General features: G+C 47.3%; 1 protein-coding gene across 8 annotated transcripts in view; it reads right to left on the bottom strand.

Moving 5' to 3' along the window:
• Window positions 1-24,264, bottom strand: part of DHX30 (DExH-box helicase 30) — a 30,283-nt gene extending 6,019 nt beyond the window's left edge. The window contains exons 1-11 of one of the 8 annotated variants that reach the window (XM_005669485.4): window positions 24,201-24,264; window positions 22,235-22,329; window positions 21,446-21,552; window positions 20,464-20,518; window positions 14,543-14,638; window positions 13,452-13,480; window positions 6,887-7,017; window positions 6,161-6,271; window positions 1,537-1,838; window positions 950-1,070; window positions 70-219 (exon numbers count right to left, since the gene is read on the bottom strand). In XM_005669485.4, the coding sequence (XP_005669542.1) occupies window positions 70-219; window positions 950-1,070; window positions 1,537-1,838; window positions 6,161-6,271; window positions 6,887-7,017; window positions 13,452-13,480; window positions 14,543-14,638; window positions 20,464-20,518; window positions 21,446-21,470 (1,020 nt within the window). In that variant the 5' untranslated portion in view covers window positions 21,471-21,552; window positions 22,235-22,329; window positions 24,201-24,264. Of the gene's footprint in view, window positions 1-69; window positions 220-949; window positions 1,071-1,536; window positions 1,839-6,160; window positions 6,272-6,886; window positions 7,018-8,649; window positions 9,116-13,451; window positions 13,481-14,542; window positions 14,639-20,463; window positions 20,519-21,445; window positions 21,553-22,234; window positions 22,330-23,691; window positions 23,925-24,200 lie in introns of those variants that run through there. The other 7 variants (XM_003132174.6, XM_084988209.1, XM_084988207.1 and 4 more) reach the window with 7 other exon arrangements.

Genomic DNA, 24,264 nt, shown 5'->3' with positions numbered 1-24,264 from the left:
CATTTGCCAGGAGTAGCAGGGAACTCCAAGACAGCTCATGCATCACACCAGGGACCCTCCTGCACTCACCTTCAGTTTCTTACAAGCCAAGGCAGCTGCCTTATTCTCTGCCTCTGCTTTGCGACGCCCTTTAGCGACAAAGGTCATGGGACAGGGCCAGAGTAGGGTGAGGGTGGAGAGCTTGGTCTTGGTGCCCACAGTATGGAATTGCATGAGGTTCTACATGAAGGGCAAGAGAGATGGTTACAAAAAGGCTAAGAATTGAAACATCTGGTGTTAGCAGAATGCTGACGAACCCAGATATGAAATTAACCCCCATTCCAGCAGGTACCAAACATCAGCCACAAAAGAAGAGCCACTGTACAGGCAGAAGTCAGTCTCGTGGAGCTGCATCCTGACCATGCTTCTCCCGTGGTACCACCATCTCACAGCAGAAGAGGGCGTCTGGGTAACACCACTATCTGCCCTCCTAGCCCACTGTCCTCTCAGCACCTTTGAGGCAAACAGGTGTGATGGCAGCTCTGGGAGGAAACTGCCAACATGAGCCCAAAACCAGGCACAGTCTGGGGGAATAAAAAGGCCTTGAACCTGGAGAGACACTCTGCTTAACCAAAGCCTCTCAGCCTGGCAGCAAAAAATGAATTAATACTTCAGCAAGGCAGCCACCCACCAGCCCTCAACCCCTCCATTCCTGCCCGAAACCCATGAACACAGAGGGCTTCCACTCCTACAGTCCCCAGCCCCTCCCTGTATTGTGACTTCCATTCTGTCCCTGCTGTGGCACCCTCCGAGGGGGCCAAATTCCCCCCACCTGGCCCAGATGAGGCTGGGGGAACAGGTGTATCTGGCCCTCCCGCACACTTGTAGTCTCCCTCCTACATCGTCCTGGGGAAAACCAGACTTGACAAGCCAGCGCCCCACCCAGACACTTCCAGGAAACCCAGCTCACCTTGGCTGTGGAGGACGATGTTGCTATCTGAATAACCTTGGCCAGAAGGTTCTTGGGAAGCGGAAACTGGGTCAGAGCCCTAATAGCACTGTCGTCATCTGTCATTTCAAAGGAACCCCCCCTGCAACGACCAAAAGTTTAGGTGAGAAAGCACTCTCTTCCTGGGCCAATTCCACCTGCTCTGAGATCCAGGGGCTATAACACTGCGTTACAGCTGTAGGCAGTCAGGAGGCATGAAATAGGCTGGGGCATCTCTGCTTGGCCTGTGATCCTCTAAGACACGCAGCCCTTGGCACTCCCTCAGCTCCCCCCACAGATGGGGGTCGGGGGCAGGCAGAGTAGGTGCTGGGCCTTTGAAGGACCCAAGTGTGAGCTCAAGGGAGGGAGAGCAGGCTTTCCCCAAGTTGGGGTGGACATACCAGTGAATAAAGGAAAACACAGACCAAGCTGTGGGGCAGGGGCCCACAGCTATAATATATTTAAAAGTAACATTTTACTCCTGCCTGAGAAGACTTCCAGGGAACACGCCCCCATCCCCATGTCAAGGTGCGGCCAGCTTCCCCCACATCCCCGGCCTCTGGCTGTACCTTGAGTCCCTGAGTGGGGTGTGGGAGTCCTGCTGGGTCATAGACAGAAATTCAGTGACATCAATGGTCCCCTCTTCCAGCTCTTCCTCTTCATCCTCTTCTTCCTCCCGGCCCAAGGTGCGTGATAGGCCTGCCGGTCCCCCTGGCCGGATGCTCTCAGGATTCAGCTGCCGCCAGGAAGTAGGTGGCATGGTGGGTTCTGGGCGCCACCAGCTGTCAGCCGGAGAGCCAAAGCGATCGGCTAGCACTCGGTATTTGGCTGCATCAAACAGCTCATTCCGGGGACCCAGGAGACCCCAGCCCTGGGGAAAAAAGGGGCATTGTGAGGGTCCAAACCATCCTCACACCTCAAGCTGCTCAGAACCTGCCCAGTTACACCATAGGTCCCTCATGTGTGGGAGCCCTGCTTTTTCACCTGTCTACTCATCTCAGCCCCTAGTCCAGAGTTGTGCACAGAAAGCACTTGTCTAACTTTAACAGATGAAAAACAAACCAGACAAAAACCCCACAGGGGAACAGAAAGCAGATGCACTCACAAAGTGATATGGGACGCGTCAGAGTGCAGCAGTTAGGAAGTGTGTCGTCTACATCATAAAACCTCTGACACAAGAATTCTATGTTACAAACAAATTCTAGAAATAACACCAAATGTTTTTAAAGCCATTTATACACAAAATGTTACTTTTAAATATATTATAGCATCACTATTTCCTAGAGAAAATCAAGTAAGGTATTTGCTGATTCTCTAGCATTTACAAAGCAACATACCGGCCACTCTGGGCACCAACAGGAGACCTGGCTCTGCCCTCAAGCAGCTCAGAATCTAAGAGGCAGAAGAGAAACACAGGCAACCAGAGTCTAAGGAACAAAAAGTAAGTGAGAAGCCAGAAGAATAGGAAGAGAGTATGAATAGAGCACAAGGTCAAGTAATTCCAGTTGGGAATGGTAAGGACAACGTGGGCAAGCCAGGGACACATCAAGAGGGTTCCTAATGTTATGGCCACATGACAGGGGACAGCAAGAGCCAGAGTCCAGGCCCCTCTCCGTGGTGCACCTTCAGCCCACCTGACTCATAACAAGCCTTAGGTTTCTCAAAGAACCAATTGAAATTTCACTGTAATCAAGAAAGTTCTATTCACAAGAGCAACAATAACCATAACCTACCTAAGATAAACTTCTTTTTTTGCTTTTTAGGGCCACATGTGCAGCATATGGAAGTTCCCAGGCTAGGGATCAAATCACAGCTGCAGCTGCTGGCCTACACCACAGCCACAGCAACACCAGATCCGAGCTGCATCTGTGACCTATGCCGCAGCTTGTGGCAACGCCAGATCCTCAACACACTGAGCAAGGCCACATGGAACCCACAACCTCACAGAGACTACATCAGGTTCTTAACCCAGTGAACCACAATGGGAACTAATAAGATAATTCTGAAGGAATAGATTTATATATTTTTTAAAATGTAACACTTGGCAAGAGGACCTAAAATCAGGGACTTCCTGATAAAACTTTCATAGATAAAAGCCTCCTAAACTGACCCATGTAACATAACTCCAATCAAAGTCTGGGTAGATTGTTTTGGGCACTTGACAAATTGATTGTCAAGTCTGAATGGAAGAATAGGGGCAAGAGAATAGGATTCTGCGATGAAGGACAGGGAAAGGGCATGCCACACACATGAAAGCCACAGGGACTCAGGCCAGAGCAGTATGAGTACCTGCTCAAGGCTCAGCTTCCATGCTTCTGCCTCATTCTTTACAAGGGCTATCTGATCCCACAGAAACAAATACAACACTCTTCCCTGTGGCCTTCCCTAGGAGGACGGCACATTTTTCCCTCGCATTCACTCACCCCCACCACTGGTTCTGAGCCATTCCTGATGAAGGCCCCTGAATGCTTGCTGCTGTGCTCTCCCTAGAAACCCCACCCACCCACTTCCCTTCCAGGGCTCTCCTGCTTCCCCATCTCTCTATTCCCCCTCCTCCTTCACCCAACCAGTCACTGTCTTTTTGATCTCTTTAGCACCCCTGTCCCTATCTCTGCTCCTGCCCCACCCCGATGCTGTTGGGGACTATTCCTAGAGGCAACTGGCTCTGCCATCGTTCCATCAATTACCATCAGTCAACAGACCCAGCACCCATATGATCAATCAAGACTGCTACCTGAGACATCTAAGGCCTTGGTGTTCTAGGTCCTGCCCACCTCTCATACCACTGCCTGACACTCAGAGCCAGATTCACGTTTCTCTAGTTGCCCTCATGTGCCTGGTGCCATGCCTCAGCACCCTGTGTCTGTGGTGTTCACTCCATCCCCGTCCCTGGCAAACTTCTACTCACTCTTCAATAACAGCAGACTGCTTTATTCAGGAGGCTGAGGAGCACCTTTTCCCTCGTGGGGGCACCTCCTCTCTGGGCTGTGGCTGCTCCAAGAGCACCCTCAATCACCTATATGCTGCCAGCACTCACACCAAGCCTGAGGACAATGCTTAATAAAGATAGCTGGTTTGGGAAGAAAAGCGCTGAAGAAGTGTGAGTAAAAATACTGGGAACTGAAAAGGGTATAAAGTCCTGAATATATAAAGAACTCCTATAACTCAACAACAAAACAATCTGGTTAAAAAAATGGACAAAGGGGAGTTGCTCCTGCGGTGCTACAGGTTAAGGATCCAGTGTTGTCCCTGTGGAGGTTTGGGTTCAATCACCAGCCTGGTGCAGTGGGTTAAGGATCTGGTATTGCTGCAGCTGTGGCATATATTGCAGCTGCAGTTGAGATTCGACCCCTGGCCCAGGCACTTCCATATGCCGCAGGTGCAGCCAAAAGGGAAAAAAAAATGGACAAAGGACTTGATTAGATATTTCTCCAAAGAAGATATATACATGGCCAATAAGCACAAGAAAATATGCTCAACATCACCAACCATTAGGGAAATGCAAATCAAATCCCCAATGATACCACCTCATATCCATTAGAACGACTATTACAAGATAAAGAAAAAAAATAACAACTGTTGGTGGCAATGTGAAGAAATTGTCACCTGTGTACTATCGGTGGAAATGTATAACAGTACAGCCACTTTCAAAAACAGAATGGCGCTTACTTAAAAAACTAACAATAGAATTACCATAGGATTCAGCAATTCTACTTCTGGAGATTAAAAGCAAGGTTTTGAAGAGATATTTGTACACACGTGTTCAAATCAGGATTATTCACAACAGCCAAAAGATGGAAGTTTCCAAGGGTCCATAAATGGAGAGATGACTAGATAAACAAAATGTGTGAGCGGAAGAGGAGCTTGGCATGCCCCAGAGAAAAGGAGAGTGGGTACGACCCAGGGGCCGAGGAAGAGACACCTGGAAGTGCCAAAGCCACAGAACATTCAAGCAGAGCAAGGTTTGGGAAGAGGCTGATGAGCCTGGCAAAACTCTGCTCCGGTCAGCCAACAACCACCTGGCACTATGAGGATTCAACCATGGCAAGGGCTGTGACACTGAGAAAATGCAGACCACAAGTAGAGAAAGCTGTGTGCAAAGGAAGTAGGGCCTGGTGAAGGGACCATGACACTGAAGAATTTTTGACCCCTACAGAAAAGAATCAGAGGAAGAAATATCTGAAAAATAAAAGCATGGGAGTTCCCATCGTGGCGCAGCAGAAACAAATCCGAACAGGAAACACGAGGTTTCGGGTTCAATCCCTGGCCTTGCTCAGTGGGTTAAGGATCCAGTGTTGCAGTGAGCTGTGGTGTAGGTCACAGACGTGGCTCGGATCTGGCTTTGCTGTGGCTCTGGCGTAGGCTGGCGGCTAGAGCTCCGATTAGACCCCTAGCCTGGGAACTTCCATGTGCCGCGGGAGCGGCCCAAGAAAAGGCAGAAAGACTAAATAAATAAATAAATAAGCATGGGAGAGGGAATGGAGGAGAGACACACAGGGGAGACAGAGATAAGAGAAGGGTCCATATAAGAGTTCCGGGACAGGACAAGAAAACTTTCCTCCTCATATGCAGGAAGGATGAAGAGAAAATGAAGATCTGCAGGCCATGAACGAGAGAGAAGCTGAGCTTCGTTCTTGTCAGAGAAAAGACCTAAGAATGTGAGGAAGAATTAAGGTTGGCACAGCCATGAAGGGAGTCAATCAGGGATGGAAGGAAAGGCAGGGAACAATGATGAAGGTCTAGCAAGTGCTACATAACCAAAAACTGAACACAATCCATGTCCAACCACTGGGAAATTAGCGAAGTGACTATTACATGTCCATTTTAAGTAAAAGAGTCTGAAAAGGGGCTCATTGTAAGAGCCTTGTACATGGCTATAAGGAAGAACCTACATGAAATAACACGGACAGAAAAACAAAAACCATTCCCTATATAGAGGGAGTGTTTTTCATAAATAGGTTCCCTGTGGTTTTTAAAACCATATTAAAGTAGATAACTACAGTGGCAAGAAAGTAATAATAATATACTCTCTCACTGGCTGAAGCAGAAAAGGAACCAAAAGCAGGAAAGAGTTCAGGACAGGCAAGTAGATGAACACCCTGCCAACGTAGGTGCACCAGGCACTAGGATGACCATCAAAGCAAGAAGTTCCCAGGAGTGAGGTCTGCATGGTTTTCACTAGGGGAGGGTCACCTTGAACAGCTGGCAGGCCGCAGCTGCAGCCTGCCTCTCAGCGTCGATCTTCTTGCTGCCATAGCCTTCTACCTCCACGCTCTTGGGCCACTTTATGTGGAGGGTGACTTTCTGAGGAAGAGAAGAGAGGATCAGGACCCTTGACTCTAGATCTAGACTGCAAAGGCATTGCAAATCACATGGAGAATCAAGAGCAAAGCTCTATACCTCATGACAGCAGAGCTGAGTGCAAGACAGAACCCCAACCCCATCATTAACTCCTTGTCAGGCTCTGACTCCCCCACCCTCAAGCCACTGTCCCACCTCAAGTTGTTCTGCTTCTTCAAAGGGCCATGTTTGGGCAGGTGGGCAGAGGGCAGGTAGGACCCATCTTTATCCTTAAAAATCTTCATTCAGAATGGTTTGCCTGCATGCTTCTGTGGGTCTCAGGACCTACAAGACTCTGGGAGCAGGAATTATCAACAATGCTAACCCTCTGCAGTCCCAGTTAGTTGATGAGGGATCAAAACCAGGGACCAGTACAGAGGCACTTGCCCGTGTTCCCTTTTCCTAAACCAGGTTCTTCTCCAGACCTAGCTTCTTCACTCTGAGAATCTCTGCTGCCCGTTCTCAATTCAGAATACCCACTCTATGGCCTCCCTGACAAGAAATCTGAGCGAACCAAGGGCAGCCAGTCTCATTCCTAAGAGACAGACCAACACGTCTCCCTGCCACCAGCAGAGTTACCTTTTTCTTAGGTCCATTTGTGTGCACGTAGACCAATTTGTCTTTTGCGTGTGAGATGCCAAGGGCTCTTCCAATCACACTGTTGAGAAGATTTTTGGGCTGTGGAAACTCTTTTAATAGGTCCCTAGAAGCTAAGAAAATAAGAACAAAAGCATTATAGCTGTTCTTTTTCTTGGAAAAACTCCACCAGCATGTGTATCAGGGCAACCCTGGGCTGGATACTGAGGATGTTGGCTTGTGACCCCAACCACCCAGGAGCATCTTAAAAAGGAGGGAGAAATGGCTTCAAGGCTTATAAGGTACAGTGGGGCTACACTCACTGCACAATCATCTCCTGAAGGAGACGGGTCAATGCCCTCCACACCACAGAGGGGAAACAGCCAGCATCCTCTTCCCCACCCAAGCTCCTGACTTAATGTATCAACTACAGAAGCCTACATGCCAACAACCCACCCCACACCCCACCAGTCTAATGTCTGAAAGAAGACATTACACAAACAAAAAAATCAACCACACACAAACACACATACTGGAGATCAAGACAATGCAAGGCCCCTCCTAAAAGAATAGACATACAAAAGGGAGGATTAGCCCTGGAGTCTGAACACCAGACCCAAGTTCTCAGCTGTACTTTAGCATTCTACAAAAGGCCTCCCCAGAGCCAGTTTATGTTTAGGGACACTGATTAGAGACCTCCATACCTGAGACACAGACATGAGCTATTCCTCCCAGGAGTTCACTGTAGTGAACCAAGTGGAGGCAGGATGCATCAAACACCATGAGAGGTACCTAACTTTTTTTTTTTTTTTTGTATTTGTACTTGTACTTTGGATCAATCCCAGAGCACATATGGGTGAGATGTCCACCTAGAGGCAGCTTGTGCCAAACACAGGGCTTAGTCAGACCACAATGAAGCCTGCTGGGAGTGGCTAAAAACAGAAGGAAGAGACTCAAGGCACCAAGAGGGGACATTCAAAAGATGCAAAGGCAGAGACCCAGCAGAGGAGACAGGAAGCCTTTTCATTCTCCACCCACAGTTTCTGGCATTATACTTCTACTCTAAACCAGCCCCAAAAAGGAAATTTGTAGAGGGTACATATATGAACCCATGCACCAACGTGTATCGATCACAAGTCATCTGGGGAGCTTCTTCACAGCATTACACACTCTGATCTCCATAAGGCACTGGAGAATGGTGGTGATGTCAGACAAGTCTCTGCGTATTTTGAAAACTCTCCTCCAAGAGTTCTGCTATAATGCTGCTGCCTGGGTTGAGACTGTTTCCTTCAAACAGACTCCCAAGTCAACTGGCCAAAGGGAAGGATTCTGCCTCGTCCTCTCCCACTAAATGATAACTTGTAAAGAAACAGAGACTCAAGTAGTCAAGAAACAATATGTAAGTAGACTCAAAGGGGATCCATCCCACTTTGAGTAGCCAATTAGACACACATATAAACAGCAGTTGTGCAATGCTACCTCCTCCACATCTACCGGGCAAGCAGAGGCTGGCTCTCTCTGTCCACTCTTGATAGGCAAGGATGCTCTTAGTTTCATTTCCTACGCTATTCAGAAGGCACAGCGCTAGGGTCCACTAGAGCAATCACTCTATCTCTATTCAAGATCTTGAAGTCCCAGGTGTATTTGGGCTCCTTCCCTTTCTCACAACAGAGGATGTGCCTATCCTTGAGGCTCTAACCCTTGACCACCATCCTGGCAGGAACTGGACGTTTACTTGTTTTCCCCCACTCCCTTGAGGTACACACCTCACCTATTCCTGCAGGCGCAGGTGCAGGTGCTCCAGTTCCAGAACCTCTGCGCTTGGGGTCCATTTGGGCCTGAGCCGCACCGAGCTTTATAACAGGAGGGCTGCGGTCTGCCACTGGATGCTTGGCTCAGCCAAACAGGAGAGGGCCCGACCCTGGCCCGAGCCCCTAGCTCTGCAATCCCCAGGAGCCAAAGGCGTCGCAGCCTGGCTGTCCCCGCCACTGCCCTCACCGTTCACCATGCTTCCGTCGCCTTCCCCAGGCCCGCCAGGGGCCACCCCGGCCTCGACCTCTGCGGCCTCCTTGGAGCAGCCGGGGCGGGCGCAGCCTGTCGAGAGGCCGCGCGAGCGTCCGTGTCGCCCGGTGGCGCGGGGACCCGGCGGCCGAAGGCGCGGAGAGACGCCGGCGGCCAGCGCCATGAGTCTCCTGGCGGCCGCCATCTCGCTCCCGCCGGCCCCCGCGACTCAGGAGCCCAGCAGGGACAGGGTAGAAGGGCAAGAGCGGGCCGCCCGGGCACCGCGCGCCCCCTGCCGGACGGGCGGACCCCGGAGCCGAGCCAAGAAGGCTCCCGCCCCTCACTGCCCAAGGCCTCTGGCGCCTCAAGCTGCAGTCAGCCGATGAGCCAAACGGGCCTGGACTGAGACCGTGCCAAAATTACTCCCCAACTAAATCCAAGCCCATAGACTCATCATCTGAATCTGAGGCTGGAAGAGAGAGGGGTTTTTTGGGAAATAGCGCAGGCCTTAGCTCAATGTCCATCCAAGGAAATGAACCTTTAGTTCCCTGCCCTGGCAAATTGGTTTTGCACTCTGGACAGCAGAGTGTAAAATAATTGCTAAGCTGAGGCACAGCCACTTCATCTAATGGCTTACAAAAGAAATCTGGGTATGAATGTGGAGCTCGGACAGGAAAAAACTCCTGAACACAAGCAAACCAGATTTCGCATCCAGACCTAGAGTCAAAGGTGAGGAGTACCAACTTCGACACTGCTCAAGAACTGAGCTGGTCCAGCAGTGACTGTCTGAAGCTGCTGTTCTGTACTTGTCTGAAAGCCAGATGGGGTTCTGCTCCCAAACTACTACACCTGGGTTCTAGCCAGGCTCATTCCTCTTCAGCCTTTCTGGCACTGAGGAGTAGGGTTTGGGGTCAGACTGAATCTGCAACCTGGGGCAGTTCAGCAAAGGCAGTGATAGCAAGGATCTTACATATTCAGTCCCTTGGAAGGAGGCCTTGGTCAGAGGTTGGCGGTGCAGTTGGGGTTTAGCTAGGAAGGAGGGGTTTGTTTTATAATTCAAGATTTAATTGCTATGGAGAGCTTATCAAAACATTGCTGAGAGCTACCCCCTACAGAGTTTCTCATTCATTAGGTCTGGAGTGGGGCCCAAGACCTGCATTTTTAAGAAGTCTCCGGATACTACTGAGGCTGCCAGTCTGGAATCACACTCTGACTCGCTGGCCTATGGCAAGAATACGGAATTTGAGTCCTAATGTTTGGCCTTAGTCTCCACTCTATCACTTGCCAGCTGTGAACCTTGGGCCATTTTATCAATTGGGAAAATTTGGATAAACTTGCTCTACTCATTTGGTAAGGCTGCAGTTAAGATAAAATAGGAATATTTGGAAGAGGGCTTTGCAGAGTGCTCTGATAGAAATGTCCGCCCTCTGAGGTCTGAGACAACAAGGGACAGGTCTCTTAGAAGACGACCCAGAGCAGGATGGGACAACTTCAACTCCTGCTCCTCCATTCCCTACTCAGTGGGTTCTTACCAGGAGAAGGGAAAAAGAGACAGTGGCCTTGGCAGCAGTGGTCTAACCTTACAAGGGGACACTACCGTTTGTGTCAAACACCCCTACCTAGATCAACCATATTGGGATGGCAAGATGCCTGGGACAGAATACGATTCTACAAGGGCTTTGAATTTGGCCAAGTGGCACTTTAATTTGCCAAAAGCTGAGGCATCTACCCAGCTTCAGGAGTACTTTACAAGGATTGTTAGCAGCCCAAATTCCCTCAAAAGAATACAGAAGCTTACCAAGCCTGGGAGTGGCAGCAGTAGCTAAGGTCAAATTCTAAAAACTGTGGTATCTGAAAGCTGAAGGAGGCAAGAGCCTAGACATAAAGACCTCACCTGGAAAGCAGGCCCTGGGCCCATCTTGATGTTTCAGGAAGCCCTCGGAATAGCACTCTGCTCTGACAGCCACTGAGTCAGGCTAAGGTTGAAATGCTGTGATTTCAGGGATTTGGTTCCAAAGAGGCCAAAGGGGAAGGATATATACAAAGTAAGACTGGCCGTGAGCTGTTCATTGTTCAACCAGATGGCAGGTACACAGGGGTTTATTATGCAATTTTCTCTATTTTAGAAAGCATATTTCAAACAGATGTTTGAAATTTTATGACAAAAAAAAAAAAGGTCAGGAGTTCCCATCATGGTGCAGCAGAAACGAATCTGACTAGGAACCGTGATGTTGCGGGTTTGATTCCTGGCCTCACTCAGTAGGGTTAAGGATCCATTGTTGCCGTGAGCTGTGGTGTAGGTCGCAGACTCAGCTCAGATCCTGCATTGCTGTGGTGCAGGCCAGCAGCTGTAGCTCCAATTAGACCCCTAGCCTGGGAATCTCCATATGCCGCAGGTGGGTGCGGCCCTAAAAAAAAAAAAAAAAAAAAAAAAAAAAGGTCAGGCCATGCCAACCAGCTAGTTGATTCTGAGAGCTCTTTGTCCCCTTTCCCTATTTCATTTATTTCATCTGATTTCTAATAGCTGGTGTCACCATGAGCAAATATTTCACCTCCACAAATCTCATCATGTTTTGTAAAATGAGGGCAACTCTTAGTCCATCCAGGTCTTGGAACCCTTCTGGTTCTGTGATCCCCACTGATCCGGAGCACGGGCAGCCAAATTGTAGCCTGCAGACCAAATCCACCAACTGCCTGTTTTTATGAAGTTTATTGGGAACATAGTCATGCTCATTTGTGTCTGTATCATCTCATTACTCTTTCATGCTGTAATGGCAAAATTAAGTAGCTCCAAGAGAAACCATATGGCCTGCAAAGCCTGGAATGTTTACTCTATGATCCTGAAAGTTTGCCAACTGCTGCTTTAGAGGACCCCGAAGAAAGTTAGAGGGGTTCAAGCATGACCCCCTTCATTTCCACCAACATTAAGTCTTCTCCTCCAATCTCCATTCTCTGGGGAGAGAAAGTTGACTCCTCTGCCTGTGAAAAAGGAGGGAAGTTCTGAAAAAAGGAACAGTTTACTAGCTCAGAGATCTCTCCATCACTTCTGGATCAAGCACAATATCTGGTACTAGAAGTGCTAAACAAGGATACCTAGCAGCATTAAGGAATTAAGGTTAAAGGATCTGCTGAATCCATAGGAGGATATTTCAGGATCTTAAACTTTGGTGGTCCCAGGAAAAAGCAGCAAGAGGAAGCCCAAGACAGTCTGGACTTTGAGCAGACCAGAGAACTTTTGGAGGGAAGGTGAGAGGGACCACCAACAACTGAAGGAATCAGGGGTCTCAGCCAACATTCTGTCAACTTAATCATAGTTAGATATTTTACGGATGGTCCAAATGACGAGAAATGGTCCATTTGGTTGGCAACATGAGAGGCAAAGGGACTACAGGGGCTTTTGGCCACCCTGACCACACCATCCATTTTCATGGCTTTCCCATCCAGGCTTATATAAAGCCACAAGGTCCTCTAAAGTAAACCACACCAAAAAGGTGAGATGTCTGTATCAGGGAATGAACAGTCCTATGCTCCCTAGGATCCTGTCAGAAGGAGTGTGAGCCCTCACTGCTTTCTAGCACTCTACATTCTCAGATCTGGGTGGGTAGGGAAGATTCACCAGGGGTGGGGGATAGGGGTGGACATCGGGAACAAGTTTCTTAATTTATTCACCATTTACTTTACTATGAAACAAGGCCTTTTTTTTTTTTTTTTCTTTTCTTTACTTTCTTTTCTTTCTTTTTTTTTTTTTTAACTGCTGCACTCACATATGGAAGTTCCTGGACCAGGGACTGAATCCAAGCCACCACTGTGACCTATGCCACTACTGGGGCAATGCAGGATCCTTTTAACCCAATGCACTGGGCTGGAGATCAAACCCACGCTTCCAGAGACCCAAGCTGGTGAAATCGGATTTTTTTTTTCCTCCTCTTTTGGCCACCCCATAGCATATGGTGTTCCTGAACCAGGGATCAGATGCAAGCCACTATTGCAACCTATGCCTTGGCTGAGGCAATGTCACCAGTCCCTTTAACCCAATGTGCTGGGCCGAGAATTGAACCTGCATCCTGGTGCTACAGAGATGCTGCCAATCCCCTTGTGCCACAGCGGGAACTTCTGCAGTTGGATTCTTAACCCACTGTCCCACAGCGGGAACTCCCACACTTCCTTCTTAAGCACAGCAGAGCCTTCAGGGAATCAGAAAGCATGGCAGAAAGGTTCAACGGTCATGTGGACTAAGAGGTTGTTGCTTCTGTGATAAAGGAACAGAGGCAAGAACCCTTTCTTGCTAAAAAAAAGAGAAAGAGAAGGCAAAGATGCATACACCCAGATACCTTCTGGAGGTACAGCTGTGAGGAAGCAATCAGGCTCAGGGGGTCTTGTTCCTCCAGAAAAGACAGTGAAGGGCCTGATGGGCTGCCCCACAGGAGCAGCTGCCTCTCCCAAGAGCAGCAGCCTTCTCCTCTGCATGTGCTCAAGGAGGCACTACCTAGCCGTGCTGCCTGGTTAATCCCAACTAACCATCTTTAAGCTTAGCCAAAGCACATCTGACACTCTCAGAGCCACTCACCTGCCATGTTGGAAATGTTAACGTTCAGCCTTTTCGAGTTACAGGGCATTTTAAGAAAGAAAAAAAAAAGGGCAATCAACTCTTGTTTTGGCAACTGTAGGGGGTGGCATTTCTTTAAAACCTAAGTCAAATGGTCAGAGGGGTCAGAACTCATTTCTACACTGCTGTCTATAGTCAGGGCCACTGCAGCAGGAAGGCAGTGCGTGTAGAAACTGCATGGGAACTTGGTGGTAGTGCGTGCTGCATGCTCCCCACACCCTTCCTGAGCTCTTGACCTTCAAAGCACTTTACAGAGCCTAGAATGGACATGCTGTCTCCACATAGAGCCAAGAGTCTGTGAACTACAATAGTGTTCTTCTACTAAAAAAAAACTAGGGAAGGGGAGTGAACAAGCAGCCATTGAAGCAGGGAAGGGCAGCTGTCAGGATAAGAAAGAAGCCACCAGGAGCACTGGTCAGGAAAAAAGTCTAAGTCTGAGGGAAGAGAAGAGACACTCGTGGGAAGAAACACTTCCCTGGGCCCTGTTACTCGTCCCATCCTTGGGACCAGTGGGATCTGAAGTGAGTTGTCACCTGTCTGGGGGCTCTGATGTTCTCCCAAATCAAAAGGAGAGGCTGAGACAGGTTTCACTGTGAGTAAAGTGCTTTGAGGTGCAGGGGGAGATAAGGGAGTAACGTGCTGAGCATTCCCAAAGCCTCCGAGATGGAGGGCACTGGGCCAAGTCAGGGCTCTCTGTTCTGGCCCTGTTTCAAGTGCCCCGCACTTTCTGAGGCACCTGAGTCAGAGAATGCCCAAAGGTCTGAGCCCTCTGATTCTCCACATTGGTACCAGACCCCAGACTGAGCCTAGGCTTTATTCCTGGTCATACCAGGAGGCCCAGTGAGACTGCAGGGTCTAAGCCAAGCGGCCAAGCATCATGAAATAACTCAGACCTTTCCAAATGATGTCTCCCTGAGGGCTCCGAAAGCTCTGCTAACCCCACTCCTCCTTGCTTGCTTTCCAGAGGCTTATAGCACCCAGGTTTCCACTGCCACCCGCCTCCCCACAGCTCCTAGACCAAGCTGGTGCTGGAGGCGTGGCTCCTCTCTTACCTCGAGAGATGGTCCCTCCAGGGGCAGGGTTGACACACATGGGTGGAAGACGGGGTGGGGGAAGTTTGCACTGACGCTGCCTGTGCTGGGCCCGATCTGGGGAAAGAGAGAGGGCATCATGGTGACATATTCTCACCCCTCAAAGTTACAGACCCTGGACTGACTGGCCCTAGAACACCCTGAGGAGATCTGGGCCACAAAGCTGCTGGATGGTATCCGGAGCCAGTCATAGGTTCTGAGAAACTGTGCCACCGATGCCACACAGGAAGAAGGCAATTGTCTTAATACAAATGTGACACATGATAGCCTCGTACGGGTCCCCTCATGGCTCTCAAAAAAGCCCTCAAACTCTCCTTGTTCCTTTAGGTACCCTCCATGAGTGCAACACCCATCCCAAGTGTTTCTCCATAGTCTCATGGTACCATGTAAATCCCCTGGATTCATCCACTTATCTCTCCTCCACTTATGGAAGCTGTCCCTGTATCTGCTATGGGTGCCCCAGATGAGCCACTAGATCTCAAATCATTCTCTCCTTCTAAAAACTGGCAAAAGGGGGACAAACTGGCTACTGGTGTACTCCATAAGAGCCTTTATTAGATCTACACTTATCAGCCTTCTCCCTTTTTCTGAAAGTTAATGATTCACCATTCCAAATATTTCCATTCATTTGGAGACTAAATACTACGCAGTAGTGACCTATTTTTAAAAAGTCCCAAAAATTTGATATACATAAACTAAAATTAAGACACTCACTGAATGCTCCATGGGAAGGTGGAAAGATATGGCTAAGGAAGGTTTAAGGGCTTTAAAACCAACTAAATGGTGAAAACATCAGAGAATCCCTGGTCTGGGGGAAAAGGCACATGAGCTCTTTGCTCCACACATTTTCATATAATAAATGGGGCGGGAGCGGAGCAGGAGAGACAGTCACGCTCACTCTACACACTTGAGAAACAGCCTATTCTGCTACAATGATGCCCCTTTCTATAATGCAAATAGTTTATATACAATTGGTAAATAGGAGAATGATATCAGTAAAATGTAAGACCTTTGGTTCAAATCTAATTTTTCTAAGGCAAGTGAACTGAAAAGCAGGAGTAGGATAATTTTCAGCAGGAAAAGAAAAAGTCCTTTTCAGGAGTTCCCTGGTTGCCTAGTGGTGAAGGATTCGACACTGTCACTGCTGTGGTTCAGGTTCACCCCTGGCCTGGGAACATCCACATGCCCTGGGCATAGCCCAAAAAGAAAGGGGTGGGGGACGTAAAACTTAAAAAAAAAAAAAAAAAAAAAAAAGCCCCTTCAGCTGTATTTTTTAAAAAATTAAAATCAAGGGGAGTTCCCATTATGGCTCAGCGGAAACAAATCTGACTACCACCCATGAGGATGCTAGTTTAATCCCTGGGCTCACTCATTGGGTTAAAGATCCAGCGTTGCTGTGAGCTGTGGCACACATCACACACGCGGCTCGGATTCTGCATTGCTTTGACTGTGACGTAAGCCAGCAGCTGCAGCTCTGATTTGACCCCTAGGCTGGGAATCTCCATATGCCAGGGGTGCAGCCTTAAAAGAGAAATTAAATTAAAAAATTAAAATTAAAATCAAGTGCTTGTAGGGCATCGAGGTGGTAGATTTACAGGTGTTCACTATAGGATTTCAACAATTCAGTATTTCCAAAATTCTTCACAATAAAATGCTGGGCTTGGGTGGGGGCGGGGGGAAGCAGGTACCTGCACTCTAGTCCCCCACTGCCACACTCCCAGCTGCACACCCTCCTTAATGGCAACCCCACTGGCTCAAAGCTCCACTTTATCTGCACTGTCTCAGCAACTACCAGCTCTGTTTTCATTAGAAGCTTCACTGTACATTTTTAGTATCACATGGAGCTGCCTTCTATGGTCCAAAAAGGCTTCTCAAGTACCAAAGACTGTTTTTGTTTTGTTTTGTTTGCTTTTTAGGGCCACACCCATGGCATATGGAGGTTCCCAGGCTAGGGGTTGAATTAGACCTACAGCTGCCAGCCTACACCACAGCCACAGCAACGTAGGATCCGAGCCCCGCCTGTGACCTACACCACAGCTCACCGCAACGCCAGATCCTTAACCCACTGAGCAAGGCCAGGGATCAAACCCACAACCTCACGGTTCCTAGTCCGATTTGTTTCCACTGTGCCACGATGGGAACTCTCCAATAACTGATTTTGTCATCCTCTGGTCATAAAGTTGCAGCTGTATCATGTCAACTCTATTTCCCCCCAAAACCCTCTTATAACATTAGAGGTGTGTGGTTTTTACAAAAAACACATGTAGTGTTACAGCGGAAATGCCATAGAGACTTCTGGAACAAAATGCCTAGGATCAAGGTTTATCTAGGAACTATTGTTAGCTCTGTCTTGAAGCTAGTAAATGGCCAGCTCTCTGTTCCTATTTGAGGAAGATCCTCATTCATATCCAAGGATGCTGGCTTGAAAAAAAAGAATAAATGATTCAGTTATTTACTATTTCATTAAGCACTCTCAGTGTGGGGGCGGGGAGTTATAATTCCACATCACCGAGGCCTCTTCTGACCACTGGCAAAATTGCACATTCTCACGGCTGATACAGTGTTTTCAAAGTTTTGTGCTGACTATAAAAGATCACCTTTGTGGCCTGATTCTGATGGCAATATAGCTGAGAGACAAGAAACCTGTGTTAAGATGCTGGCTACGGCAATAACATGTCACTTACTGTGCGCACAAGCAGTCTAGTTGGGAGATGTTGGCAGCTCTATTTAATTACGTAATAGGAAAAATGGTAGCCATAAGACCCAGTGGGCCACTGTCCGCAACACTGCAGAGAATTCCAAAGGCCATTACCTTCAGAACTATCAAATGGCCCATCCCGTTGAAACTGTAAACCCCTGAGTACCAGAAATCATCTCTGAAACATAACTAGCTTCACTCTAGTGACTCGTACACAGCAGGTGCTAAATCTTGCAGCCTCACAGCACACAGTATATTGAAGCCAAGCTGTCACTCTCCAGAAACCCATGGGCTACAGGGCTGTACCTCCAATAGATCAACCTACTCACATTTACCAAAGACCTACCTACTTTTCCTATATCATCTCTAATATTCACTATACCCCTAAGGATAGCGGCTGGGAAACAATAAAGTTAATACCCTGCTAGTGTTAGTAGGGACCAGATTGAAACCCTAGCCAGTCTGACTCATGCTTTATACCATGTTACATTTCTCTCAAGGTTCATGACATCCTAGGGAACTTATAATCTCACCGTGCAGAACAATGAAAAACATAAAAACTCAAGATTAAGAAGTCCTATACAAGGAGTTCCTGTCATGGCACAGTGAAAACAAATCTGACTAGCATCTATGAGGACACAGGTTTGATCCCTGGCCTTGCTCAGTGGGTTAAAGGATCCGGCATTGCCATGAATTGTGGCATAGGTCACAGACACGGCTTGGATCCCGAGTTGCTATGGCTGCGGTGTAGGCAAGCAGCTATAGTTCCAATTCAATCCCTAGCATGGGAACCTTCATATGCTTGGGGGTGCGACCCTAAAAACACACACACAAAAAAGAAGTCCTATACAACAATTAAGTGTCACAAGGCCACACTTGACCAACTGCCACGCCATGACGCAAACCATAAGTGAGACTAGCATTCCATTTAGCCTTGTAGCCATGAAAAGACAGGTTTGCCTGAAGGAAAATATTTAAATTAGTGACTTTCTGATTAAAGGTTTTCCAGAGATCTGCAAGCATAAAAATGTTCTTGGGAGTTCCTGTTGTGGCGCAGTGGTTAATGAATCCAACTAGGAACCATGAAGTTGCAGGTTCGATCCCTGGCCTTGTTCAGTGGGTTAAGGATCCAGTGTTGCCGTGAGCTGTGGTGTAGGTCACAGACGCGGCCCGGATCCTGGGTTGCTGTGGCTGTGGCGTAGGCCAGTGGCTATAGCTGAGATTAGAACCCTAGCCTGGGAACCTCCATATGCCGTGGGAAGCGGCCCTAGAAAGAGGCAGAAAGACAAAAATAATAATAATAATAATAATGATAATGATTAAAAAAATTTTTTAAATAAAAAGATTCTTGGTAAGAATACAAAACACTTACCTGTGTGGAAAGCAAGGCCCCAAATCAGTCTATATCTGATTATTATGTTCTGAAGTGACTCAATACCATGGATTGTGAATTTGCCAGGTACCAGGCCCTGTTCTAAGATCTTTACACACATGAATTCACCTGATCCTTGGAACAAACCTATCTCAACTTAAATGGTGAGAAAGGAGGCAGAACAGTGGCCAACTCCTCCTCCAAGTCTCCTTGGCCAGTGAGAGGCAGAGGTGCAATGTGAACGGGGCATGTGGGTATGGAGCTTTGGCTCAGTGAGGTTCTCCTGCCTCCCACTAAGCTGAGGGCTAACAGTGTCATCATCCCTGAAGGAAAGCCTCTCGAACCATTCAGTTGCCAGCCTAGAAAGCAAAAATCACAAATGCTGGAAAGGAATTTTGCCCCGAAACTCTCTCACCAGATACCATCTCCTTATCATAGGGAGAAGGAGGTCCATGATTTTATTGGGCTCTCCATCTCTTTAAGAAATCAGTGCTGTTGGAGTTCCCGTCGTGGTGCAGTGGTTAATGAATCCGACTAGGAACCATGAGGTTGTGGGTTCGATCCCTGGCCTTGCTCAGTGGGTCAACGATCCGGCATTGCTATGAGCTGTGTAGGTCGCAGACGCGGCTCGGATCCTGCGTTGCTGTGGCTCTGGTGTAGGCCAGTGGCTATGGCTCCGATTCGACCCCTAGCCTGGGAACCTCCATATGCCGCAAGAGCGGCCCAAGAAATAGCAAAAAGATAAAAAAAAAAAAAAAGAAATCAGTGCTGTTAACTGAGACACTCCTACCTAGAGAAAACCCATTTTCATCCAACTTTTACAAGTGGGTGGACAACAAAGTCCACTGATAAGCAGATAAAAGACAAAGCAATTAAATGTGCTTAATTTTTGGTTCCAAATGTGCTGTCTACACTAATCGCAAGTCAGTATTTCCCTTTTCAGATACATTTAACCAATACAACAAGGATGACAGAAATTAATTTTTTCATGCAATATGAAAACACATGGAGGAGTTCCCATCGTGACTCAGTGGTTAACAAACTCAGGTAGTATCCATGAAGATGCAGGTTCGATCCCTGGCCTTGCTCAGTGGGTTAAGGATCTGGTGTGGCCGTGAGCTATGGTGTAGGTCACAGACATGGCTCGGGTCCCATGTTGCTGTGGCTGTGGTGTAGGCTGGCGGCTACAGCTCTGATTTGACCCCTAGCCTGGGAACCTTTATATGCCACAGGTGGGGCCCTAAAAAGCAAAAAAAAAAAAAAAAAAAAAAAAAAGAAAGAAAAGAAAAGAAAAATAGCAAGGGAGTTCCCATTGTGGCTCAGCGGGTAACAAGCCCAACTAATATCCATGAGCATGTGGGTTCGATCCCAGGCCTCACTCAATGGGTTAAGGATCCAGTATTGCTGTGAGTTATGGTATAGGTTGCAGACTCAGCTCAGATCCTGAATTGCTGTGGCTGTGGTGTAGGCTAGCAGCTGCATCTCCGATTAACCACTAGCCTGAGAACTTTCATATGCCATACATGGAGCCCTAAAAAGCAAGAAAAAAAAAAAAAAAAAAGGAAAATAGTAGGATTTCAATAAGCAGTAAATGTGTGTGAGAGATCATTCTGGTGGGGGGGGGCAAATGTACACAAAGACCTGGGTGTAGAGGAGGTGGCACATATTACAAGCACCAAGCAAGAGGAAGGCTGAGAAAGGACTTTGGAAAGTTACTCAAAGAGGGAGTCCAAGGACTACACACTGGTGAGGGATTTTCACAGCCACCTATCACAGAGAGGAAGGGCCTACTACATATAACTACATTCTTACCTTTTCTGAATGAGTCCAGGCTGAACATTTCTGGCCAGGAGTGAAAGCTGGAATCCTAAGAAGAAACAGGGCCAAGAGGCAATGGTTAATATTTCTGGCCCAGGAACCCCACAAAGAAGACTTCAGTAACACAGAAAGCACTGTCCAAAAGACAAGACAAATGAAGTTCTTTACTAATGAGCCCCAACTGCTGCTCCCAGTCTTAGGGAAGGAAGAGCCATCTCCACTAGAAAGTAATTACACATCTTTATTTCTAATTGAGGGCTTTCTTCTTTTCTTTGTCCTAAACTCCCTGAACCCTACCAAATAGAAGGAACAGAAGGGGGTGCATCTCATCATGAGAGACATATACTTCCACCTCATCACAATACTTGCAGTTATCCTAGGACTTGTAGGAAGAAATAAAATTCTACATGGACCCTTTTTCTCATGTGCCATCAGGAAATGGGACTGATGTTTGCCTTATGGACAAACTGGTATATTGGGCTTTCACAAAACCTAGTCAAGACCCTAGGAATGGAACTTGACTGACAGTATCAAAGAGTAAATGGAGAGTGATTTGAAACAAAAAGCCTTTCATGGTGGCGTCTCTATGAAATAACAAATATTAAGATAAAGTTTAACTATTGGCCAAAAATTTTGCTGCATTTTTCCATTAGCACATTTAACTGAGGAATATACCTACAGACTTACACACACACACACACACACACACACACACACACAATAAAGAACACCTCTGCTTTAACAACTTTGTTTTACAAAGCACTCAAACTCAGACTTACAGATGTTTTTAATATTGTAGTACTCCTGGGTTGATGGAGTAACCCTATATGGCCTTAGTTTAAAAACACCTATACAACATTTTAGCAAATCTGGATGATGTCCAAGATTACTAGGAGTCTAATGGGGCCTATTCCTGCTCCTGACTACTATTCCCTCTTATTCTCAAATTGTGGGGAGGTGGGGGTGGAGGGCTGACCTGGGGACGAATCTTTCAGGTCCATAGCAGGTCTGCCCTGATGGCCTCCTCTCCCCCAGGGATGCCGGAAATTTCAGCCGATAGGATATGGTAGCTCAGAAAGAAAACTTCAATACAATATCAACAATGATACAATTTACTTTAATAAGTTACATTCTATAGACTCCTTCTACCCACATTAAAAGAAAAAGGGTATAATTTGAGATTCTAATTTTAAAGAAAAATCTGAGTATTATAAAATCTAAAACATCTAAGTGATTATTAATTAAAAAACAATACTTTCTAGCTATGAAGTTGTAAAAGCTATTTTGCTTGTAAACAGACTCATTTTGCTTTTAAAAAGTCCCTGATCCTCTCCACACCAACAAAGGCTCATGTAACACTATCTTTTCCTGTATAAGTCTTAATAAAATATACTGTGAGATTCAGGATAGGATCTTTTAGAGATTAGTTTATAAAGCCCTAGAACATTTCAAAGAGATCTAAAAAGAAAACTGTCTTCCTTGTTATACAGTATTATGTTGGAAAACTTTGTTTAGAGTTTTTCTTAAATAATCTAGAGATAAGTAAAATAACATTATGTCAAAATTTCTTGCATAATGAAACACCACTTAACTCCAGATAGAGACACTATGAGATGATTCAAAGACAGAGTCTATAATGATTAATTTAAAATGATACCCTTCTTCCAAGACAGTCACAAATGGATTTAATACATGCCTTCTGCTTTATAGTGTGGCTGAGCCTGAGACCCACCACTACTTTGTGTGCATGACTAGATCAACTTACCTTACAAGAGCAGTGACAGTCTCAGATTTTGAAGGCTTTTAAACTGGAGCTGAATTCTCTCTTTGCTATTCCTCATCACGAGGCTGGGCCTCCTCCTGGGAAGTACAATGCTGGGTCACTAAAGTGATGGCCCCCGCAGGGAAAGAAAGTTGCTCCGGACCATTGAAATTCATTTACTAACTCTAACAACAAGGACAAGTTTTGTTAGTGGCATGAAAACACATATTATACACTTTGGCCTCACTTCAGAACCTGCCATGACCCACTCCAGACCCATCAAATTGTGTGATGCCCTACATCAGCATCTATAAGACACCAAGAAAGATTATGTCACAGTAAAGAGGGACATGTAGTCCTGAAAGCATCGTCTCCAAGCCCAGAGCAATACTTGCTTCAGTTTTGAGCTCTATTTCCATATGACTATAATATGAACCTATTCTAAGGTAGATAAAAAAGCTTTTCCAATCGGGAAAAGATCAAGACTGAAATGTTAAGTACCATCTTTACAGCTTACAAAGTACTTCCACACACTTTATCTCACTCAAGCTATGAAACTACCAGTGAGGTAGGAAATATCTTTCCCAGGGAAAGAAACTGAGGCAGATTTTCCCAGAGAAGAGAAACTTATACAATTTGCCCAACATCCCATAACTGTCTCAAGGCACAATGCAAATCTGCAGTTAAGGGATTGAGCTCCAAAGTTTTCCATGCCTATACTATACTACTTATTCCCATGTTATCACGCTGTTGCCTAGATGTCCCATGGTTCACTCTTTGAAAGAATATTCTGTGTTGGCATCTTAAGGCTGAAAGGGGCAAGAAGGTCCAACTGATAAACTTTGGACCACAATTCCATATTTTAAAACAGTTGGAGAGTAAGTATCTTTTGGAGGTAAAGGGACAACCTACACAGAAAATGCAGCAAAGGATGTATTTCCTGCACCTAAAACAGCTACATAAATAAAAAGCGCTAAATAAATCCCAAATACTATATCAGGAAAAGAGTTCTCCTTCCAGAAACTCCAAGATTCCAAGATTTAAGTGTAAACTATAAAATGCAGTCAAGTCCCACTATGCCAGTGGGGTTACTGCCTTCAAAGAAACTGCAAGGGAAACGAACAAACAATGCTCTTTTCGCTTTGGCTAGTAAATTGCAACTAAAACCCACGTTTAGAATCTGCAACTGGCCACCTGCAGTCCACTTGCTACAGTGTATGACAAGCCCCTGTAGATGGAGGTTGGAAAGTGAACAATCTCTGCCCTGCAAAATCACAATTAAAGTGAGCAGTGTTGCTACACGTCGACTAGCTAGACAGCATGCTAACGCCATACTCCTGGCTCGAGGGTTCTGAGGACCCCTGGGACTTCAGTTCACTGCAAACAAAGGACCCAACATGCATTAGGTCTTCCCCTGCGAAATGGGGCAAGTCACCACCAGCAAACAAAGAACACTTCACCCCTTGGCCTCCCCCAGTAAAAAGGTCGGTGCAAAAGGAGGCAAACCAGGGGGGCCAGAATGCACCAGGCCACCTTTTGGACGAACGGTCCAGGCGGCACGGGGGCAGACAAAGGTCCCAGGGCACTCCGGGGGCTTCCTCCAGGCCCTACCTCGGGAAACAGAGCATCCCCTGAGGCGGAGGCGTTGTTGCGCCAATGAAGCGGCTTCTCCAGCGGCCCCCGCGGTGCCCCTGGCTACGAGGCCCGCCCCAGCGGACCGGTCTGGCCCCCGCCCCCGCCCCGGCTCCATGGCAACGGCAGGCCGAGGCCTGGCTGGCCAGGGCTCGGCCCGGCCGGCTTCCCGGGCAGGCCTAGGATGCCCGGCCTGCTTCACGGGCCAGCCCGCTTCTCCACCCCACTCTCCGCCAAGCCGGCGGTCGGACCCGAGCCCCTCCTCGCGCCGACCACCCCCGGCCGCGGCCGGCTCCTCAAGGGGGCACGAAAGGGGAGAATAAAAAGCCCAATTCACCTGTTGTTACAGATGTGAAACAAGCCTCGGTGCACCGCGCATGAGCCGCGGGCCCCCCCAAACC

This window comes from Sus scrofa, chromosome 13 (genome assembly GCF_054392235.1).
Source record: "Sus scrofa isolate SSC_HxYL_T2T_F1_AM1 chromosome 13, Sscrofa_HxYL_maternal_Yorkshire_Landrace_v2.0, whole genome shotgun sequence".
NCBI lineage: Eukaryota > Metazoa > Chordata > Mammalia > Artiodactyla > Suidae > Sus > Sus scrofa.
Note: the sequence above shows the minus strand (reverse complement) of the source record. Positions and strands in the feature narration are given on the sequence as shown.